This window comes from Rhopalosiphum padi, chromosome 4, assembly GCF_020882245.1.
Source record: "Rhopalosiphum padi isolate XX-2018 chromosome 4, ASM2088224v1, whole genome shotgun sequence".
NCBI classification, from domain to species: Eukaryota; Metazoa; Arthropoda; class Insecta; order Hemiptera; family Aphididae; genus Rhopalosiphum; species Rhopalosiphum padi.
The window spans coordinates 10,944,265-10,966,363 of record NC_083600.1 but is presented as its reverse complement, the minus strand read 5'-3'; the positions used below and the strand labels follow the sequence as shown (position 1 = coordinate 10,966,363).

Genomic DNA, 22,099 nt, shown 5'->3' with positions numbered 1-22,099 from the left:
TTCACGTTATATTAAGTGTTACATTAGAACAACTAACCAAAACGTATTAATATTATGATTAATTTTTTTTTCTGTACAATGGAGAAAATATTCACTTTTTTATTTAGTTTTGATCGTAGATAGTTTGATAATTCTGAAAATCTCTTTGGAGAGTTTACTTTTTATCTAGCCAATATTTATTTTTAATACAACAAAATAACTAAAATGTTTTGAGAAAAAATCATTGTTTGTTTTTGAAGTAGGTATATGAATGTCCAATTTCATAAAAATTTGAACTTCGAATGCTCAAATATTAAAAGTAATGTTAGATTTATTTAATTTCGATTCTTTTAACTACTGACTACTGTAATAAAAACGTATTTCTAACCTTATTTTCGAGCTTTTTTATCGATAAAATTTTTAATTTACCAACAGCAATTATTAATAAAAATAATTCAAAAAGTCAAAAATTTAAAATAATTTTTATTATTACCTATATATTTATATCTATATCATGTGTAATAACTAGTAATATAAATATTTAATTTACATTTTAATTAATCTTCATGTTGTTTCTCTTCTGAATGATAAAATTACAATATAGGTATGTCTACAATACTATGGTAAAATTGCGTTGTAATGTAATATATAGTAAAGGTATATAGAAAGTATAAACATATTATATAGTTGGCTTTAGATATTTTAGTCTATGGATATATAAAATTAATTTTGAAACATAATGAGTGGGTGTGTATAGTGTTTATACTGTGTCTATTTTATAATTGTACACATAATAAAGTGTAAATAATTAAATTTTATAATTTAAAATTGTACTATTTAAACTATTTATCACACCTGCAGTGTGTAAAATAATGTAGGTGCTTTAACGCGTCAGATTGTAAAACGGATTTTGGCGTTTCACTGCCACATCGGCAAATAAAATAACAAAAACACACATACAAATAATAATATATAAAAAAATACACACCACGCCCGCTGTTTACGAAGGTCGCGGTCATTGCGGCGCAACTTCATCGTTCGTCCCAATATGGAAACTTGCTTCCCCTCGACAGTCAGCACCAACTATCACTATATCCTTTGTCGCACAAGTCGTGTCTGAGAATTCAAATTTTTTCCGTTAAATTCCGAGTCATACGGGTACAGTCCACCTACGAGTAAAAACGTTTTATTAGCGAGTTAGTGCGGCCAAGTTATGTCATAAACAGTATAAACAGTGTGCGGTTATTATTCTATTTTTTAAGAGGTCATTCAATAGTCAATAGTTCCGTTAACTAAAACACTCACTTGTTGGCTCCGGGGCATTTTTAGTAAGTATATATATTTAAATGCAAAAGGTTATCGAGATTATAAAACAATACAATTGCAAAAACGTGCAATAAGGTATTTCACTCCCTAAGGTTTATGTCGATACTTGAACAAATCGAGCGTAACAAATAGTCAATAGATCGTAATATGGGCTTCATTAATTAAAACTTTTATTTGAATGTTTTGTGTTTGGTAATAGTTTTAATAAGAAATAATTATTTTAAAACATTTATATTAGTATATAGCATGTTTTCGTATAACTTTCAAGAATATTGATATATTTACTATGTATAATCATTTTAACCTTACGTAGTTACGTGTTCATACAATACATATATGTGTAATATGGTTGATGTAATGATGTTTTATATCATATATGTACCGATTTTATGTCACTAAGCTATTATTCTACTTTAAATTACAGAACAATGCGTATTCGTAATATCTTGATTAATTAATGTATTGTTATCCTTTTACTAAATTACATATTATACATTAATCTATAATGAGTAATGACAAATAAATTTTAATGTAAGATAATTTTCTTCTGATAAAGATATTAATTTAACTTTAACTATTTTTTTTAAGTTTTTGAAAAATTTGAAATCACGAATAAAGATAGGCCTATATTGGGCATGTCTTCCATATTTCTTAATTTAAATAACGGTTTTATAATATCTAGATTGGAATTATCTGAAAAATGTATTTATATTTAACATAAGTTATAAGTAGTTAATTTAAACTTAAGATTCAGAATTAAAATTTGCAATATATTTTAAAATTTAAACAAATATTTTTATCGAAACCATATGCAGTTGTCTTTCATTTTTACTATGTCACTAACACTTCCTATTATTCTATTTGCTTATAATAAAGAAAATATGACTTGATGTTTTTATATTTGTCATATTATATTTATAAATGTATTAGCATAAGTTAACTGACATTTGCAAAATACTCATTAAATACATTATAACATAATAGGTATATGTGATGTGAATGTAATTAAATTTAAAATATATTTCAATCCTTTTCATATACAAATTGTTAAATCATTGATTATAAATACTAATATTTTACTATTTTATAAGTTTCTTTTTCGTGAATATTTTTGTCTTTAAATGAAAAATATTTACCTATTTAAAAAAGGAATGTTGGAAACAATAAAAATTGAATTGACCAAAATGAGTCATAGCATATACACTACATTATAGTATATAATAAAAAATAAACCAACGATTAAAAGTGTTTTAATACTTAATATATACAAATTTGTATTTACACCATAACTAATAAGACTAATAATGGATCGACATCATTACGTTTGACTAAAACTATATAAATACATGAAACTTGAAACATAAATTCAAGATCTATACAGATTTGTTTTAATATAAAATAGTACTATTAAATGCTAAGTCTATTATAATACGTTATAAGAGGTATAATATGTGAAGTGGAGAAATGTTAATGGTTTAACCCAATATCATAGGATGAACATTAAATTTGAAAGTCGAAAGTATAATATAGTTTATAGTATTTAATGTACGAATATGTCGTGATAATTAATCAATTATACTTACGATTTACTTGGGTTTAGTTTAAAGTTTAAAATTAAAGTGTTTAAGTATTAAAAATAATAAGTTATATTAGAAACCTACATATTTGGAGGACAGACGACATTACGACAATAATAAAACTTCAATTAGTTGTATTATTAATATATTTAATGTTATAATTTGATAATGGTGTGGAGGTGGCTTGGCATTCCAGAATGTAATAGGTATTCTCTTCACCTATAAGTGCATGAACATACGTGATCAGGTGATCACGTTATTGTTACAAAAATAGATGACTCGTTTGCCTTTGCCTCTTAGTGCCATTTATAATGTCAGTAATCCAAAAAAGAAATAAATATAATTTATCTTTATACCTACCAATTACCATACCTCGTGGAATGATTGTGTAAAATTGTTGATTTAATATGAGACTCGTTTATATATTATGTGATGATTTATGAGGTCCAAAAATCAAATACGTAGACATATTATATTATACAGATTCAACAATTTTAGGTTTATTCACCTTGGGGTTTCTAGTGGTAAATGAGAATAAATATTAAACTAAAGATTAAACATTAATATATAAATCATATAATTTGTAGATAAAATACAGTACTTTAATCATATAAATTTATTTTAGACACAGTGAAACTTAATAATATCGATTAAATGTTGGAAATTTATAGTTTTGATACCTATTTAATAAAAAGTAGATACCTTATTTTTTTATAAAAACTGTATAATTTAACCATTCTAAATACCACGACCAATTATAATACTTATTAATATAAGATTGATATTTATTTGGTAGGTAACATATTATACGTACTTATTGCATGTGTTTTCTATTAAAAACGTTTCACGATTATAAAATCAGAACGATTGTAATAATAGTGGTCCATTTTTAATTGTAGAACTGTTATTACAAATTACTACATTTATATTTAAAAGACTAGTAAAAAAAAATATTTTCACTTTGTGTATTGAATTCAAATATCTAATTAATAATTATGTATGCACTTTAAAAGTTTATTCTATAATATTGGGAATTGGTGTTAGTGGTTATATTATAACTAAATATGTTCAACTACACCCTTTTATTCTAAAAGTCTAAAGTATCATCTATTGAGTTCAACAATTATACATATAATATACATTATAAATTACTTCATAAAATTAGTTTCCTTATTGGATCAGTTTACGTTATATTGATACACTGGTAATATAATTTCTTAAGTAAAGAGTAATTGTACACTTTTGTGGTTTAATTGAAAACATATAAGTAAAAAAATCAGATAATTTCAATGTATGAAGCGTCTTTATAATAATAATATTTTGTTTTGACGACCGGTTGTAAATAATAGGATACTCGACAAGTATGCGCGTGGGCAATATTCAATGACTGTGGGTTTGCAAAATGGCAAAAGGGTTCTCCTACGTCTCAACTTGTTGATCGTTACATTATTTTTTACCAGGAGAAAGTCGGCTATTAGCGTTATAGATCAATTATTTTGGCACACATAGCTTGCGACCAATGACCCACAAGGTACTGGTTATAAGAAATAATTCAAATAAATATTTTATCATAAAATTAATTAACCCAAGACTATTTAGAGTCTATTGGATACTGCAGACTTCAGAACTGCGAAATAACAGAAATTAAAAGTTTAAATTGCAATTTAATATACAATAATTTAACATTTATCGCGAATTTTCATAAACAAATTTGAATTAAAAATGAATCACAAAAACAGACAAAGGATTTCTTTTGAATATTTTATACCATCTATCATTATATTCATATGCCACTTAAAGCAATTGTATAAATATATTAGTAACATTAATCTACCTGAAGAGAAAAGTTTTACACTGGATTACAATCATATCATTTTATGAATAAACATTTATTCGTTCATAATTTTGTTTCAGAACAGCTTAAAAGTGTATTGAACTCGTGTATTATATTAAATTGCCTTCATATTATATATTTCATTCCCGAGTAACTTATTTGTGTGTTATCCTTTAGAAAAAACCAAACATTGAAGCATAGTAAAGTAAACTCTATTTTTTCAGATTATTTTCAGGTTCATATGTATGTGATTAAAACATTAAAAACAACTTAACTTTTTATAAACTTCCATGTGTATTGTATTTGTATATATAGAGTAACTACCTAAGTGAATACACTAGGAGCTAAAATTATCGGGTTTTTGTTACATTTTACAGTAATATTATAGTAGTTTGAGTTTATCAATAATAATTCTAATTATATAAGTATAATTATTCTAAAAGTTTCATAACTTTTATATACAGATCAAACATTTGAAAATAGTCAAAACTTAAAAATAAGCCACTACCTATATAACATTATATAGTAAATTATGTTTTTCATAATGAAAACATATTCTATAATATTGTAAATATTTATTTTATTGTACTTATATCAGAAAATAACAATTATAATAAAATAAACAGTTTTTATATTGGAAATATGGATTAAAATATTGATTTGATTAACTCAGTATACTTTATAACTTAACTAAGAAATAATTTGATTCTAATTATAGGTTTTATATTGTTAAGGAATCTTAAAACAATATTGAATATATATTTAAGTAAAACTATACGTCGATGGTAGTTATTACTTATTTGTAATAAACTAATATTAAATATCAAGTCGTGTAAGTCTAAAATGCAACATGGTAACTTTGAAAAATGTTTATATTTATTGAACACTTAGTTATTCTTTGTTCACCCTATATTTATAATATTTTAATAGACAATAACTCAATAGGTAGTGTTTAAAATTAAAAAAAACAAGCCCCATGTCAAAGGGACATAAGGTTTTTTTTGTAAGCCACCTGCCCGGAAGTAGTATTATGTATAATGGATAAAACTATTTCTATAAATTATACACTCCCTAGTAATACATTAAAATATTCACTAGTCGATTTTTGAATCTTATTCTAATTGTACCTATAAGGCTATAACTATATATAAGGAACATGATTAGTTAGTTTTATAAGTTAATGTAATATAGTTTACACTTTACAGTATAGTAATTACTGTATAATAATAAAATTGAAATAAACTCTATGTAATAATTTGCAAATATAATAATAATAATAATAATTTACAATATAAAATAAAATATTTACCTATAATAGTTTTTAAATTTCGGAATATTGTATTAGTAGGATCATTTGAAATTTGTTGTAAAATTAAATTCAAAAGAATACTCGAAAGAGCCTAAAATCTAGTTATCTAAATATAGTTACCTACGTTAGAAACATAGAGTCACTTATAAGCGATATATAAACCCGCTATTATTTTTTAAAACAATAATATCTGTGTTGTCAAAGTTAAAGAACGATGCTGAAATTAATTTCTTTTTTTTTTTTTAAGAACAATAAAGAAAGGATTCTATCTTTTAAATGAATAGGGATTTAATTCAAAATATAAATTATTTTAGAAATATAATAGCTCAAATATTGTAAGTAATACCATCTATTTTTTTCTGTTAAAATGGTGCTGCTTTTGACACATTGAGATCAAAAAATTTTATTTTGAAAGTTTTTAATCGAATAGACAAGATGTTTCTCGTTTATTTAATATGAATAGGTTTTTATTTATTTTATACTTTAATATTTATTTATAATATTAATATTAGTCTATCATTCCGATTAAAAGAAGACACAATAAATAAGCTAGCAACGAAGCAACGAATAGTCAATAGACGGAGGATAAGGTGCTGGTGGCCAACTTTTAGAAATTTGTTTAAAAAATATATTTTAAATACGTATTTTTTTTTAATATATTTTATCACTTTTTAAAAACATCATCTGTGCAAGACTTTATCTTTCAGTTACACCGATGCACGCTTCGAGCTACTACAATAATATATAAATCCTTGGGTCATTTCAATTTAAATCTTATACAGTTATACCTTTATTATTGTGTATGTATTATTGTATTATCATTATTTTTCACCTATTTTAGTTAATGTAAATATTGTTTTTATTGCCTGTAATCTGTATATTTTTGTACTTTCTAATTCTTTAAGACATAATTATAAAAATAAATAAATAAGCAATCACAAAATATAAAACTTAAATCAATAACTTAATATGTCCGTTTAGTTCAGTTCTAAATTGTTTAAGCATAAAAACGTATCAAAAAAGTAAAAATAAATTATTCAACGTGATATTGGGACGTACTAGTTTTGAGGGACTTTGTCCTCGCTCCTTAGCTCCTCTCCACTTCCCTAGTGTTGCCACCCATGTAAATTATAATTTTTATTTGTATATGTATGATTTAAAATAACCTGAGTTGAAAAAGTATTTTCTACTTTACATATGGTTCTTACTTAATAATAGTGTAGTTGCGTTGTTAACTGTTGACGAGCCACGGACGGACGTGAAAGACACGAGGTGTTGCGATCGACAGTGGCGCTGCGAGCGGTCAGGATCGACCGCGCGGTCGATAATATGTATATAATATTATGATATAACAAAATCGCGCTATGGTAGGGATCGCGCAAAGAACAAAAGAACAGAGTGTGCTTCACGCAGCCGATCGCTGGTCTTCTGAGCGTCGCTACTGCACTAGTGCACTACTAGTTCATTTGTTCAGCGCGTATACATAGGGTCGCACAGACACGAGAAAAATACGAACGAAAATAATTCATGAATTTTCGAAATCGTTTCAAGCCCAAAACATAATATAAAATTATTTTGGAGTGTTACGCTATTATTGACTATTAAATTTTTTTTTTTTGGTTTTTATTCCCTTCGTTCGCGTATTTCGTTTTGATGTACAACTGCAGTCTGCGGCGCACAAACGTTTATCAGATCGGGATTCTTTCGCAGTGCCGGGACAAAGGACTCGTGCAGGGGACTGAGGATACAAAGTCAAGGTCAGGTCGAGTTTTCAAACCAAATAAAAAAATGTTCCCATACACTTTATTATAATATATTATAATAAATAATAATTATGCCCACATACTTTTACTACGTCTTTATGACTGAACCGTGTTATTGTGGTAAACACTAGACTTTATAGGTTTGCATACCAAGGTGACAGGTTTAACTAGGCTTTAAGTTGAATTTTTTTTCACTTCACAGGAGATTTAAAGAAATTCAAAATTCCGCGTGGTGAGTAATATTTTCAGTACAGGCAAAATGATTTTATTTTAACACATATTGACTATTTGTCTACTCAGTATATTATTATATTTTATGTATAGACAAAACTTTATAGCCAAAAACCTACTATTAATCATAATATATAAAAAAAAAAATCACGACATCTCATCACCAAACATCAATTTTTTTAATTTATGTCGGTCAAGTGTCCGTTTGGACCATATTATATTATGTAATATGTTACCACACTACTGGATATAATCATGTTTAACACGATATGGATTGTATCGACCGTAGTTTGTCTGCACAACAATGATATTTTAGCAATAATATTATAAGTGCGCTACTGCGACGTTTAAAACGTAAATTCGTTTTAAAGACAATAACTATCCCAATTTCTATTAATAAATCGTGCGCCATAGTATAGTATAGTGGTTTAATCGATAAACGGATCGTAAACCGTGTAATACGTAACATCATAATATTAATGTAATACATTTTACAGTTTACTCGCGTAAATGGAAAATTGAAAACGCGATAGGCCTATAGTATAATATAAAATTCGTCGTAGATGGTCGTGCGTGGGGGGAGAGGACGAGCCATCGTCGCCGCCGCCGCCTCCGCCACTGGGTCACCCGCCACCCATCACCACCGCCACCGCCTCCTCGCCCAAACGGTTCAGCTGTTTTTTATTTACAAACACGACGGGCACGACGGAACAATAACAATAATAATACTACACGAGCCGCTCCGGTGCGTGCGTAAAGTTGTTCGGCGAGTGAGGGTGGGGGGGGGGGGGGGGTGAACGCGTAGTATTATTACGTCGTAATTCGATTACGCGTACAACTCATAGTACACTGTGTAACACACCGCCGCGGTTTTCGAGGTCGACTAGATTGAAAAACTACGAGTGTTAAATGATTTTTAAAATACATTTATTATTTAATGTTTTATTACGATATCATCATTGTAATTTATTTATTACCGCGATGATGTTCGATCGATCATCGACGTCCAGCACCGCGTGACCGCGATAATTAAATCGACATAGTCGCCGAAAATTTATAATATTTAATATTGCAATATCGTACATTGATAAAATTACATCTGCATCGGCATATCGTACTCGCGGTCTCGCGATACCCGTGTAAACGTACGGATTTTCGACGGGACTGCACTTTGTGATTTTCCGAGGACGGGTCATTCAAATTCCGTGTGCCCGCCCTACCATTATACGTGTGATTGTGTACCCGATTGCCTACCCACAGATCGATATACCAATAATATTATGCTTACCGCTTCGTTTCCCCGGGATTACCAATCAGATCATAGGGTAATAATATACTTCCTATATATTTCTGATCCAGGATTTTGTTGCACAAACCGGCGATTTGCGCCGTAGATAGTCAATAATAATTATGACTATACGCGACGACATGTATAATAACAATACTAATATTATTATATTATGTATAATATTATATAGAGGTCGACAATCGTTGCGAAACGGTTTTACGACGAATTGATGAACAAATAATAAAACATTGTGAATATTAATAGATTTTTGTAACTCTTTCGCTAACTAATGGATAAAATATAGTAGCTATACATTATTAACATGTTTTGCAACTAATTCATTCGGATATAATGAAAATCACTTTTAAAATACACGTTAATATTATTCATATAACACTAATGTGTTATTACTATGTATTTATTTTTTTGATTTTACAGTCACGTTTAATCGATACACAAACACATTATAAAATAATAAAACAATAAACTTACCTAATTATCATTAAATAATAATCAGATATAACTATATAAGTGATATAAGTGTTTTTAAATTCGACAATATCTGAAATTCAGTTGTTGCGCACAAAATAAAATAAAATAAATATGCAGAAATTAATTTAAAAAAAAAAATCAGAACGTCGCAGTATTAAATGCAAAAAACTACTTTTATATATTTACGTAATTTCGGTCGATTTCGCAAGAACAGGATTATTATTATAGCGTTGGTAATATCTAGGTTCTAGATATGTATTATATGTTATTATAATATGTTATATGTTACAATACCATGATTCTCTTTTAGTTTGGTAGCATATTATTATTTTTTTGTAAAAACATAAACTTATAAATACTTACCTACTTTCATTAACCAGATTTATTTTAAATTTTTAAATATATTATGGTACGAATTAAATAGTAATGGAGTCGTCACTATAGTATGTTGTAATTATACTAACAAAAAATAATTGAATTTAAAAAAAAATAAATTTTTTAGAAAATATAGTTATTAAATCACCTATAAATATTATAGTGTGAATTAAAACGAATTATACAGAACTGCAAAAAAAAAACCAAAATTATTTACCTTTAGAAACTATCTCTAATATATTATCATACGCTATTTTAAATTTAAATTCAATGACCAATACACTTATTTCATTTATTTATTTCATCCTTAATCTATTGTTGTTTAATATTTCTACACCTTTAATAATCTGCGTTATCAGCTCTTATAATTCCTTAATTAATTATTTCATTTTAAATAATAAAATATATTTAATGTTATACATAACTACAATAAATATTGTAATCTTCCAATGTTATATTGTAGTGTTATATATTTGTAATAATTAATAATTGTTGAGCTACGACTCGTATAAATTACAATAGTATTTACTAGTATCTAATAAAACAAGAATAATAGGATGTCAAAACTCAAAATTATACTGTGAACATTCTTATCGGACAATAGTTTCTATTTGTATACAATTTAGATAACATAAACCATAATAATGGATAATAAAAATATATAATTGTATGATATCTACACTAACGTGTATCGGTGTCACTCATAAAGTCATAAATTACCTACGTTGTAATACAATTATTATTACACAAAAATTACCATAAATATATCATAGACTATTGAATAAAGTTAAACTTCTTATAAAAAAAATTTATTTTTATTCACATAAATAATAAGAATTAAGGATAATATATTATATGTAAATCATAATTGAAAACACAGAAAAAATGTTTTCATAAAAACAATGTAATATATATATATATATATATACGCAGTGGCCCATGAGAAATTACCCATAGCAATATCTTCTAAAATAATGGTTTTGTTTTTAAACTCACGGAGGCTACAAGTATTTCATATTTTAATTTAATTTAATGATTTGTTAAAAAGTTTAAAAAAATTAAAAATAGCCATTTTGTAGTTTATTTTTCTGAAAATTTTGACTTTCAACATATTATTTTCATTGGCATTGTGATTTTTAATATTTTTTCTAGTTCGAAAAAAATTGTGAACTATTTAAGGAGATATCGTAATGGGTAAATCTTTACGGGACATTCTGTACTTATATGTATACATGATATTATATTACTATGATATAGTAACTTAGTAGTTAGTATGTTATGAGTACATCAACTTCTGTTTTGCAATATTTAATAAATAAAAAATAAGATACATTCTTAATTTGTGTATTGTAATTATTACACAAATTAATTATGTAATATTCTTATATTTAAATTTAAAAATATATATAATATATTTAAATATTAAATAAATATTGATAATTTAATTTAATTTTTGTTCAAATCTTTATTCTTCTTCAAACTATATGTGTTATAAATATTAAATTCAATAAAAGTTCTCATCAAAATATGTTTAATTCACTTGGGTAATTATATTTATTTATATTACATATATGGTGCATTAAATAACAATAAATTTTAAAGTTTTCACTGACAATGTACATTGTACATCCATATTATTTGAATTTGTTACTAATTGAAATACAGCTACCTTGAACCTATCGACATTGACTGAACGTGTTTTTTACACAAAATCCTAAAATGATTATTTTTATTATTGTGTATTGCACATGTAACAATATTTGGTAATATAAACATAATACAAATTCAATTTAATATTTACCATTTAACAATTATATATATATATAATTTATTAATATCGTTTAAAACTTAAATCTTTGAATAGATAATATGAATTATACATATTATAATCATGTATGTTTTTTTGTCTTATATAGAAAATACATATTTTATTTAAAACAATAATTGTAAATTTATGCTCAGATATTAGAAGTTATAGTTGATTAAATTTTTAAATCTAAAAATATAAATCCCATTAAAAAAAAAGTCAATGAAAAATATAATATGATATTTTAAGACGCGTACCTATTCAAATTTTAAAAGCGTAACCCTTTCATAAATAAAATCTAACAAATAACACGTTATTGTTATAAGTGTTTGAGAAATGCAAATCATATAATACAACGGTTTAAATTAAAGATCAAGTGACAAATAATTAATGAAATTAGTATTTTATGATTCTTAAGACATTTAATAATTTACAGTGTCTCTATTTCTTATTTATCTTTGTCAGCAATCAGAAATCATCATCATAATTCATAAGTTTAAACTACTTTGAGGACAGCCATGCCTAAATAATTAAATAGACAATTTGTCACATATTCACGTATACGGTATTTATAAATATGGCAAATGACAATTATTAGTTTGGTTGACATCATTTTAAAAACAGAAAATTCATATCGTATGTACAATTAAATAGGTAGTTAGTATATGGTAAAATTAATTAAATTATCTTACTTATGTAAATGTTTTAAAACAAAATTACATTTCAAATAAATATATGAATAATAGTACTATTAGTAATTTAGAAATACATATATGTATAAGAACATTTAAATGTATTATGTAAGGTGTAGATACTTAAATATATAGAAAAAAAATGTCAATCACGATTACACTGGTAGGCTTTCTTTGTGTTGACAATATGTAAAGTGAAAAATATATATAGGTAATCCACGATTAAGAAGATTATTATAATATAATAAAGTAAGTATTCAAGTCATACAACTGATTTTTGTTTCTTAATTTTATAGAAACAAAATAAACAATGATCACGAATTAAATTTAAATACAATAATAAATCGTGTTTCAATTGTATAGTAATATATAGGTAGTTGTATAGATAATTAGATAGTAATGATTCGTTTGGGAAATATTAGTAACATTATAAAATATTATACATTATTATTCCTAGGCCTTATTGTAACATAATAAGTAAAAAAAATGAAATTATCTTAAAATATTATGATTTTATCATATTACATACATTATTTTTTTAACATTTGGTAATAATATTTACACGACGTTAAAATCTTAAGTTGATTACTGATTAGACAGATTAGAGTAAAAATTCCCCAAAGTTGTATGTATTATTATGTTAGTGTGACTATACAATATAAATTATAATGACTATCATTTAATACTCATTATAATTATATTGCTTTCGTATATGTATAATATGCTATATATAATATATATAGTACTTTATTATATTATATAATAATCTCCCTCCGGGTGTGTACATACTACTAATACACATACAACATAATATTATAATACACACAATATGAATATCTACATAGTTAACAGGCAACAGCAAATGTGAAAATGTTTATTCGTTACATATGACTGTATATGAGTATGAAATTATCTGTTTTAGTTTTAAACGATAATTTAAGTTGATATCTAATATTATACTATTATCACCAATGATTTCGTAGCGGAAAACCAGAGTATCAGTCATGAGACACCTGTTGGTTTTATACATATATACTTTTATTTTATCCCATATGATAAAATAAATATACATATATATATATATATATATATATTATAAATGCGAAAAAAGAAAAGAGTGACAGAGAGAAATAGAGGGGACACGTGAAAGACGAAAGTACAGATACGGTAACGGGCGCGGGAGTTCATTTTTTCTAAACCAGCTGAGGAATCCAGCTGGGTGACAGGCTTCCTTTGTCCTATCCATATACACAGACCAAGGACAATACGCGGTGGTATGAGGAACCGTTCTGGTCAGTGGTCAACGGTTTTCCTGTCGGTATTATTCGCGTGAAAAACTGATGTAATGCTGTTTTTTCGGTAAAATTTAACATGATTCCGTGAAAATTAATGTTAAAAAAATAATAGTAGTTCATATAATAGTATAATAGCTAGGTAGAGGTACCTGACTTGTGATACTGTTAAGTGTAAACCGTTGAATTGAAACGCCCAAAGTGCAAACCATAATATCATCGAATGCGTGATTTTTTTTTTAATTTTAAATGTTGGAGATGCATCGCTATAAAAAAAGTATCACTACACAAATATACTCGTATAATACATTTAAATTTACAATTGAAGTATCCAAGTATTGCTAGCAAATAGCTATTAATAAGTATGTCATATATACTATATTATATATATATATATATTGATATTGATTAATATTATAATCTTCATTTTTCGTTTAAAGAGTGAATTTAAAATAAAATTTTAAAAACTAGCAGACAAAATAAAAATAATAACAAATAACTATTAAGTTGTTTCAATATTTAAATCAAAACATTGTTATTAAAACATATAGATATCTATATAATTTATAATATACATATATATATTAATTTATCTTCTTATAACACCTTAACATATACATCACGTTGGGTTATTTATTTTTAAAAATAATTCTATAGAAAAAATTGTGATAATTTAATGATGAAAAAATAAATTAGTAGGACTCCAAAATAATTCTACCAATTACATTCTTATTAATAGTAAAGTAACCTTTTATTGTACACTCTAAAAAACGGGTTGGTATCTATAATTTATTATAGATATTACAACGCAGTACCTTAGTTAAATAAAAGTATGAAATACAAATATGTCTGATAGTTTGTAATTTGTTTACATGTTCTTCGTATCATATGTTAAATATTACATTAGTTGTACCCTATTTCCATTTAAATAGGTATATATCAACAAATTAAACAGTTCTATAAAACAAAGAGATAAGTGATACTTGTTAATTAAAAAAAAACTAATTACTTTTATAAAAACGTATATATAATCAAAATGATATCAAGTTACATTTCAATTTTCAACGAACCTTATATACAATTAAAGTCACAATAAAACAAACAAAGAAGTCTAAAATAAGTCATTGATGACGGTCATTATCCACTTATTCGGCAACAGTCCACATGACATTATATTAACTATAAAATACAAGAATACAAATTGTTGATATTTTTCTTTAATCGTCATAATATTTTTAATTACTTGCCAATTAATTAATTAATATTGATTTTATGATGTTTCTGTTAAACTTTAAATGGAAATAATAGATACAGTCGAGATAAACTTAAAAATCGTTCAAACACTATCGTTTTTCATTTTTTTTTTCATTTCTCCATCCATCATAAAATACTTTACTATGATTTAATCTAATAGATCTGATTGTACATACACGCTTATACAGATAATCATCGCCATTCTCCATCATAGATACTAAGAGTAGAGTAGCAAACACAATTAATTTAAAAAAATTGTGTATATCAAACATCAAAAATTACATTAAGGATTATATCAAACAGTTATAATTTTCACACCTTCGTGTAACATAATTATATTTTATTTATTCTGAAATGTATTGATAATTAATTAAACTTTTTTTTTAAATTTTATTTACAATTTTTTATTTTTAACCGGACCACAAAACTTTTTTAGTTATTTAATGTGACCTGAGAGTCAAAAATGGGTGTCGACCACAGTACTGCTTATATGAATTCTATATGATTAGGTATAAATAAAGAATAGTAGGATCATTTGACTCATATTATAGTTTCTATAAAATAACGTTTGCATGTTTACCGTTCTCTTTATATATTATAAACTATAGTTATACCTACTAAGAAATCTTTCATTTTCAATTAATCAAATTTTAACCGAGTAAAACTATTGAATAGTGAATTATATATATTAAGATAAATGAAACACATTTTGGTTTTATATATTTTAGTGACAATGAAAAGTGCAGAGGAGGACAGACGTCCACCAATAAATATACAAAACTGTATAGTTTATACTTGATATACAATATATCTATATATACATTATAAACAATCGTTTAGGTACACATGAATGATGCCATCTGGCTTTGACTTATACAATGACAACACAGGTTCCTGACCCGATCACAGGTCGTGTACCTTTCCGGGTTTAAGAGTAGCATAAGAAGACCGAGTTTTTTGAGATCACGATTTTGTTCATATTATACTTATACGCGTAAGTATTATAAGGTATTAGGATATACGATTTTTAATAAATATACTCGTATTATATGGACAGGAAAAGTCATTTTCTGAATTCTAAATCCTAATGTAGCCGATGAATAAGTAACAAAATACAAATACCTACTGGCTACTATTAATTTTAAATATTTGATCTTTGATGAAATATTATAACTCATTCAATGATGTGATATGTAGTAAAAGATACCTAGGTTTTCTAAGTTATTTGTATATTTTATATGAGAAAATGACAATGTTTTTAAAATAATACTTAAATAAAATTACAATAACCTATGTTTGAAAAATACTATTCTCAAATAAAACCATTTTTTTTTTTAAATTTTTTCTAGAGAAATTAAATTTAATCTTTACATTCTTAATACAATAAGTCGAAAATATATCTATTTAATTGTACAGACAGGCACGTATAGACGTATAGTAGGCTTATAAGTGAAGAGTATTCAGCAACAGCACTTCGGTAAATAAAACATAATTATAAAATAATACGATTTTTATAATATACCTTCCAGATACAAATTATTTTATAATTAATAGGTATAAATATGTTATAATATATAATGTATAAATTATGTGTTATGCGAAATTATATAAATATTTGTACACGTTATTAAATATGTATAAGTCAATTAAATATAAATATAATTGTGTGCTATACACATTACACTTTGTCAATTTATAAACATATTATTATTATGCAATAGAAATCGGTTAACATGAATGAAATCTTGTGGTAGCGGTCTATATAATTTATGCACACCACAAAATAAACGGTCATTATCTACTATGTACTCTCTTACTTGTTTCGATAAGTCAAGTCAAAACAGAGATACCTATACATTATATTATGTGCATATAGTACAATTGATAATCAATGATAGTATATATCTATATCGGTACATTCCATGTCCACCACAGACGTGAACTCACCGGTCTCATGCAACCGGTTGTGATTAACAATCACTATATGGTGATTCTAAAGAGATCCACCATAGTTCATTGAGAACACCTCGTAAGTCTCAAGTTGTAACAGAATTTGTGATTTTCCATTGAGCGTGACATAACCATTCAAGTTTCAACATGTAAATTACGGTCATAGTATTTAAAATTAGTCAATAAACTATAAAGATTATGTATTTCAAATGTATACATCAGATTACATCTACCTACAAGCGACTATAATAATAATATATTATATTTTATTGTAATGGATGACCCACTGGTCGTTGAGAAATTAATTTATGATGTATTTATAGTACCACTATATCACTTAAATCACTAATCAATGGTCTTACAAAACTAATTGTAAAAAAAACGAAATTTATCCACTTCAACACTAAGGTTCTAAGTGAAAGTTTTACTTCAATTTCAATATATCAAATACTTTGTGCATCACGAATTCACGATATTTACCTCTATTTCAAGGTTTTGACAAAAACCATTATCGTCTACAACCGGTTAAATCTAACATAAATACCTATTTAATTCTAGGTTTATTTCAGAATTTGGTTGATGTTTAAATCAGTATAAATAAAAATAATGATTATTTTTTGTGGGTCATGAAAGAAAATAATACATTACCTACAAATATTATCTATGCGCATAATACTCATTCTTTATTATATATTTTATTAGATTATTTTAAAAATGAATTAAAATACTTAAACAATTACAAATATTAATTCTCAGATCCTTGTCTTTTATGTTCTTGTTGAATAGAATTTAAACAAAGATATTATTTTGATTGCAGGATATTTAAGCAAAACAGGACAAACAAATAGTAGTTACCATGCCGTCGCTTTTAGAAGCGATCGTAGAGAAATACGAATGTTTTGAAGATGATACATTCGATCAAATGCCTATAGCAATATACGTGCCACGTAAGAATCCTAGGAATATGATACCTAATTTATTGGTATTAAATGACTGTGACATTGATTCGGCTGGTCAAGAATCCGACTTGAGAGATAAATGTCATGGCGTCGAAGAACTGGATTTAGCTCAGAACTGTTTGTCTAGATGGAGTGAAGTAAGTCCTACATACTTTACCTATATTTATAAAATAATAATAAAGTGTTACCTTTTCGTGTTTTCGATGGTAACTATGGAGGTATAGGCATCTACTACGCAATACACACTACTAGTACTACTACTATATTATATTATTGTATGAATACTTTTATTTGTTTTTAAATTCTTTTTTTTCGATTTTACACACCGTTTTAGTTGCACATGTACATCAGCACACAAACATGAACTAGCCTAGTAATAATATTAAGTCTAATTTGTGCATAATTTTAACTATGATGTAATTCTAAATCAATATGACAATATTGATTATACGAGTACTTAGTTTTTTCTAAATTAAATATTATACATGTTATTCAAAGATGATGATATGCATATTGTGTATTGTGTAGTGGCATAACGTGATGTATTTACAACATTAAAAGAAATTTAAATTTAACATTAAAATATTTCAAAATAACGAAGCATTTTTCAATCAAAAAAATTTTAAAACAAATTTTGTTCACTTTTGAATGTTAGGTTTTAGTCTTTGTATAAAAAAAATAAAAAGATTAATTAAAATAATTTTTCATTATTATTATTATTATATATTTTTTTGTCTAAATGGACATTATGAATATTCCGAATATTCCATATAAATACTTAATAGGATAGGTACGATACTATGTTAAAAATAAATTATTTTTACTAAGTTTAATTTCAGGTATTCAAAATATTACATATTATGCCGAGACTGAAATTTGCCAATCTAAGTTTTAACAATTTAAGTTCAGATATAAATAGTGCAATTGAGGTTTGCGATGACACTGGAGAAATATACCCATGTTTGAAAAGTATTGTATTGAATTCAACAAATATTACATGGCGCAGCTTTAGGCACATATTGAAACGGATACCCATGTAAGTTTATTTCAATTTAAAAATATTAACAATTACTTACGTCAAAATACTCCTATAGGGTCGAAGAAATACACTTGAGCATGAATAATTACGATGTCATTGATTTAGAAGACGACGAACATTGTCAGCATATTCAAATGCCCTCAGTAAAAAGGTTACATTTTACAGGTAAGACCTAATCTTAGGAGTCCTTAATATGTTTTCTATAAATAGTTACTAATAATAATACATAATTACGAGTACAATACCTACCTAGTACCTATAATATAATAATTCCTTGTAGTTAATTGTTTAAAATAAATATTAAATTGCAATACATTTATAGGAAACCCTGTATCTACATGGTCTGAAGTATGTAAACTAGGTCGAGCATTTCCAAATCTTGAATCGTTGGTGCTTGCTGAATGTCCCTTGCAGTCGCTTATGACTCCACCACCTTCGCCAGATTCTCATCTAGGCCTGTTATCCTACCCAAGACAAGGGAGTGGATTTTGTGGTGAGTTTTAAAACAAATATACGAGATTTTATTATCGTGTTACGATATTTAATCATAACATTTTTTACCTACTCAAGATATGACATTGGATTCGCCACACGATGCATTTACTCATCTCAGATTCCTAAACCTAAATAGAACCTTAATTAGAACGTGGGACGATGTTGACATCCTGGGACGCTTCCCTGCATTACGATACCTCAGAATACAAGGCTGCCCGATATTTGAAGTAATTGATACATTTTTTTTTAATCTCTTAAATGGAAATGGAATCTAATTGTTTTTGTTTTTAGGAAAATTCTGAAAGACAAGAATACACTGAACACGAACGCAGACAGCTGCTAATCGCAAGATTAACGTGCATACAAACCTTGAATGGTGGAGCAGAAATTACAGCTGATGATAGAGAAGACGCTGAACGATTTTTAATTAGATATTACATGGATAAGCCAGAAAATGAACGACCAGAAAGGTAAAAAAAAAATATTAGGTATATTAAGTATTAAACTCAAAAATATTAATTTTATCTGCACCGCTTTTAATTATTATATATATATATAAAAATAGTAATTACGATAATAATAAAATGTACAGTGTTAACAAAAATAATTTCTTATAAACACATTATTCCCTATAAGTAATTACTGTTCGGAGAATCTAAAGATGCTTGTAAATATGAAATTTATTCTAACATTGTATTCCTACTCGGCTACTCCCATAGGTAAATTTTTCATTCTCATGTTTGTTATTTAACCCACTGTCAAATTTTGATCATTAAATAGAACCAAGTTTTGTTATTTTATAATACTGATGGTAGTAGACCGTTTTTATGAAATTTTTAACATTTAGTTATCGAATATTAAGAAATTAAAAGTAGGTACCTATAGCCGTATGTGATGTTAAACTTATAAGTTGATAGTGTAGTTTACGAACATAAAGTTAATAAGTGGGCAAATAGATAACCGATCTGCTATACAGTAGATGTCAACTATACCTTGTCGTTGAGTAGGTCACTGTAATTGATTAGTAAGCATTTTTGAAGCTCCGAGTGGTAAATATCGAAAAAAATGCGGTTAAAAATTTTAAAATTAAGAGTGTTCACTATATATTCATCATTCTGAATAACTAAATTTAATATTATAATAGGTAGTCTACACTCTATGAGCTATGACCATATTTTTTTTAGCATAACTTCAAAGTGGATTCATCTTGACAAGTCTTTTGAACTAATGAACCTATTTTAAATTAATGAATATTATTGTTGTTAACATTTTTGTAAATTAATAATTACAATAAATTATAATAAAAAAATGAACATTTAGGTATCTACTAGGTTATTAGGGTTAAACATTAAACTATACTTATAGGTACCTAAAAAGAACTCGGCTAAATATTTTAATGCGTAACTATTATTAATGATTATAAACTGTTTTTATTTATTTGTTATATATAGTGTAAATATGTAGGTACATTTCATATATAGTTTGATACCTAAAGAAAAATAATACCTAACTAACCTTAATGTAAAAATGTTTCAGGTACAATGAATTGGTTCAAATTCACGGAAAACTTGATCCTTTAGTAAATATAGACTTGACACCTGAAAGCAAAGTTCAGGTGAAGATTATTTGTGGTGACAAATGTGAACAACATATTTTGGATGTCTATCAAACTGTATCTGAACTCAAACAAAAGTTGGAAAAATTTTCCGGTATACCAGCACACCGTATGCGAGTGTTTTATATGGATCAACACGTGTGTTCAGTTATTGGTCCTGAAGAAATGAAGTTTCCCAATAAGAGATTATACAGCTACAACATAATTAAAGGAGATCAAATAATAGTCGATTCAAAGAAATGAAATCTTTGACGAGCGTACGAAAAACCGAACTATTCAGCGACTAGTGGCCTGTGATATAAAGTTATTAAATATAATTGAATACACAATACTATGCTTAGTTTTATAATTTTTAAATTAAACTTAATTATTATTTTTATACACTAGTCAGTAGAAGAAAGTACAAGTTTCCAATGTAGGTGATTAAATATTTAAAAACTATAATCTTATTATTGTATTTTTGGCAGCTTGTACTTGTTCTGCTTGAGTACACAAAAATATGTTTTAATCAAAACCTTTCAAATATTTACAGTATTTAAACATTTGAACAATATGTACCATAATATGTATATTTTCAATTCAAGACTTAGTATAATAATTTAGTTTTATGATTTGACTTTAGTGTGTAATACTAATACTAGATGTATTCAGTTTTTTAGAAAGATAAAGACTCATTTACTTAATTATAAGTTATAATTAACAATTAAATTGAACTGTATTATTTTTTTTCCTAAATATACATTTTTGCAAATTTACCTTCATAAACAAGAGCTGATAATAATAACAATATCAATCCTTCAAAGTTTTATTGATCTTGCTTAT

The 22,099-nt window shown here is 26.1% G+C and overlaps 1 protein-coding gene across 2 annotated transcripts; it reads left to right on the top strand.

The window, feature by feature from the left end:
* Nucleotides 1-1,175: 1,175 nt before the first annotated feature.
* LOC132929272 (tubulin-specific chaperone cofactor E-like protein) lies at nt 1,176-21,985 on the top strand. Of its 2 annotated transcripts, none has more exons than XM_060994513.1 (8): nt 1,176-1,307; nt 17,987-18,265; nt 18,968-19,164; nt 19,223-19,332; nt 19,490-19,660; nt 19,738-19,889; nt 19,954-20,132; nt 21,199-21,985. In XM_060994513.1, the coding sequence occupies exons 2-8, from the start codon at nt 18,026-18,028 to the stop codon at nt 21,518-21,520; spliced, it is 1,371 nt and encodes a 456-aa protein (XP_060850496.1). In that variant the 5' UTR covers nt 1,176-1,307; nt 17,987-18,025; the 3' UTR covers nt 21,521-21,985. The 2 variants fall into 2 exon arrangements, with proteins under 2 accessions (XP_060850496.1, XP_060850495.1); XM_060994512.1 differs by lacking the exon at nt 1,176-1,307 and adding an exon at nt 7,425-7,782.
* The last annotated feature ends 114 nt before the right edge of the window (nt 21,986-22,099 follow it).

Coding starts and splice junctions, on each gene's coding strand:
- LOC132929272 (XM_060994513.1), top strand. CDS start 18,026: ATGCCGTCGCTTTTAGAAGCGATCGTAGAGAAATACGAATGTTTTGAA. Junction 19,333..19,489: donor AAAAAGGTTACATTTTACAG/GTAAGACCTAAT, acceptor ATACATTTATAG/GAAACCCTGTATCTACATGG. Junction 19,890..19,953: donor AAGGCTGCCCGATATTTGAA/GTAATTGATACA, acceptor TTTTGTTTTTAG/GAAAATTCTGAAAGACAAGA.